At 49.0% G+C, this 2,333-nt stretch overlaps 1 protein-coding gene across 1 annotated transcript in view; it reads left to right on the top strand.

The window, feature by feature from the left end:
• Positions 1 to 2,302, top strand: part of LOC107299469 (neuroblast differentiation-associated protein AHNAK-like) — a 6,733-nt gene extending 4,431 nt beyond the window's left edge. Inside the window, exons 2-3 of the mRNA XM_029286781.1 lie at positions 18 to 2,139; positions 2,234 to 2,302. Coding sequence (XP_029142614.1) covers positions 18 to 2,139; positions 2,234 to 2,302 — 2,191 coding nt within the window. The remainder of the gene's footprint in view (positions 1 to 17; positions 2,140 to 2,233) is intronic.
• The last annotated feature ends 31 nt before the right edge of the window (positions 2,303 to 2,333 follow it).

Genomic DNA, 2,333 nt, shown 5'->3' with positions numbered 1-2,333 from the left:
GATGTCAAGCTGGAAAGTGGAGATAGGAAGTTCCAAATGCCCAAGTTCCATATGCCCAAATTTGGAATTTCGCTGCCCAAAGGGAAAGATGTCCCAGCGGCAGAAACCGACGTCCCTTCTGTGGAAGCGCACTTGCCCAAGAAAGAATTAAAAATGGAAATAACACTGCCCTCTGCACAGTTTGAAGCTGATCTTAAGCTGCCAGAAGGGGAGGTAGATGCACCTAGCTTGGACGTAGAGATTGGAGATAAGGGCAAAATCAAAACCCCTAAAGCAAAGACGCCTAGCGTCAAGGTCCCCAAGGTCAAAGGGCCAGAAGTTGGGTTCTCCCTGCCAAAGGTTGAAGCTGAAGTTGCCCTTCATAAAGTAAAAGCTGAGGTGTCTGATGGTGCAGTGGCTGTAAAATTGCCAGAGACTGAAGGCACCATCGACGGGGGAGGACTGAAGATACACATGCCAAAGTTCAAGATGCCCAGCATGGGATTCTCCAAACCAGACATCAAGGGCCCTAAAGTCGATGTGGATGTCAGTATGCCTAAAGTGAACCTTTCTCTTCCGGAAGCTGAGCTCCATGTTGAGAAACCTGAGGTGAAAGGAGGAGATATTACCATATCTCCACCTGAAGTAAAGATTCCAACAGGCTCAGCCAGCCTGGAACTGAAAGCTCCCGACATAGCCGTAGAGCCAGCATCCGGAAAGGTTTCTGTACAGGGCCCCGATGTCAGTCTGGAAAGTGGGGATATGAAATTCCAAATGCCCAAGTTCCATATGCCCAAATTTGGAATTTCGCTGCCCAAAGGGACAGGTGTCCCAGAGGCAGAAATCGGCATCCTTTCTGTGGAAGCAGACTTACCCAAGACAGAATTGAAAACGGAAATAACATTGCCCTCCATGCAGCTTGAAGCTGATCTTAAGCTGCCCAAAGTGGAGGTAGATGCACCCAGCATGGATGTGGAGATTGGAGATAAGGACAAAATGAAAACTCCTAAAGCAAAGATGCCTAGCGTCAAAGTCCCCAAGGTCAAAGGACCAGAAGTAGGGATCTCCCTGCCGAAGGTTGAGGGTGATGTCACTGTTCCCAAAGTAAAAGCTGAAGTGTCTGATGGTGCAGAGGCTGTAAAATTGCCAGAGGCTGAAGGCACCATCGACAGGGGAGGACTGAAGATACATATGCCAAAGTTCAAGATGCCCAGCATGGGATTCTCCAAACCAGACATCAAGGGCCCCAAAGTCGATGTGGATGTCAGTATGCCTAAAGTGGACATTTCTCTTCCCGAAGCTGAGATCCGGGTTGAGAAACCTGAAGTGAAGGGAGGAGATATTATCATATCATCTCCTGAAGTAAAGATTCCAACAGACTCTGCCAGCCTGAAACTGAAAGCTCCCGACGTAGCCATAGAGCCTCCATCTGGAAAGGTTTCTGTGCAGGGCCCCGATGTCAAGCTGGAAAGCGGAGATAGGAAGTTCCAAATGCCCAAGTTCCATATGCCCAAATTTGGAATTTCGCTGCCCAAAGGGAAAGGTGTCCCAGAGGCAGAAACTGACGTCCCTTCTGTGGAAGCACACTTGCCCAAGAAAGAATTAAAAATGGAAATAACACTGCCCTGTGCACAGTTTGAAGCTGATCTTAAGGTGCCAGAAGTGGAGGTAGATGCACCTAGCTTGGACGTAGAGATTGGAGATAAGGGCAAAATCAAAACTCCTAAAGCAAAGACGCCTAGCGTCAAGGTCCCCAAGGTCAAAGGGCCAGAAGTTGGGCTCTCCCTGCTGAAGGTTGAAGCTGAAGTTGCCCTTCCCAAAGTAAAAGCTGAGGTGTCTGATGGTGCACAGGCTGTAAAATTGCCAGAGACTGAAGGCACCATCGACGGGGGAGGACTGAAGATACACATGCCAAAGTTCAAGAGGCCCAGCATGGGATTCTCCAAACCAGACATCAAGGGCCATAAAGTCGATGTGGATGTCAGTATGCCTAAAGTGGACCTTTCTCTTCCGGAAGCTGAGCTCCATGTTGAGAAACCTCAGGTGAAAGGAGGAGATATTACCATATCTGCACCTGAAGTAAAGATTCCAACAGACTCGGCCAGCCTGGAACTGAAAGCTCCCGACATAGCCGTAGAGCCAGCATCCGGAAAGCTTTCGGTACAGGGCCCCGATGTCAGTCTGGAAAGTGGGGATATGAAATTCCAAATGCCCAAGTTCCATATGCCCAAATTTGGAATTTCGCTGCCCAAAGGGACAGGTGTCCCAGAGGCAGAAACCGACGTCCCTTCTGTGGAAGCACACCTGCCCAAGAAAGAATTAAAAACGGAAATAACACTGCCCTCTTCACAGTT

The sequence above is a fragment of the Protobothrops mucrosquamatus genome, unplaced genomic scaffold (assembly GCF_001527695.2).
Source record: "Protobothrops mucrosquamatus isolate PMUCROS unplaced genomic scaffold, P.Mucros_1.0 scaffold4974, whole genome shotgun sequence".
Taxonomy (NCBI): domain Eukaryota; kingdom Metazoa; phylum Chordata; class Lepidosauria; order Squamata; family Viperidae; genus Protobothrops; species Protobothrops mucrosquamatus.
This window is presented reverse-complemented; position numbering and strand designations above follow the sequence as displayed.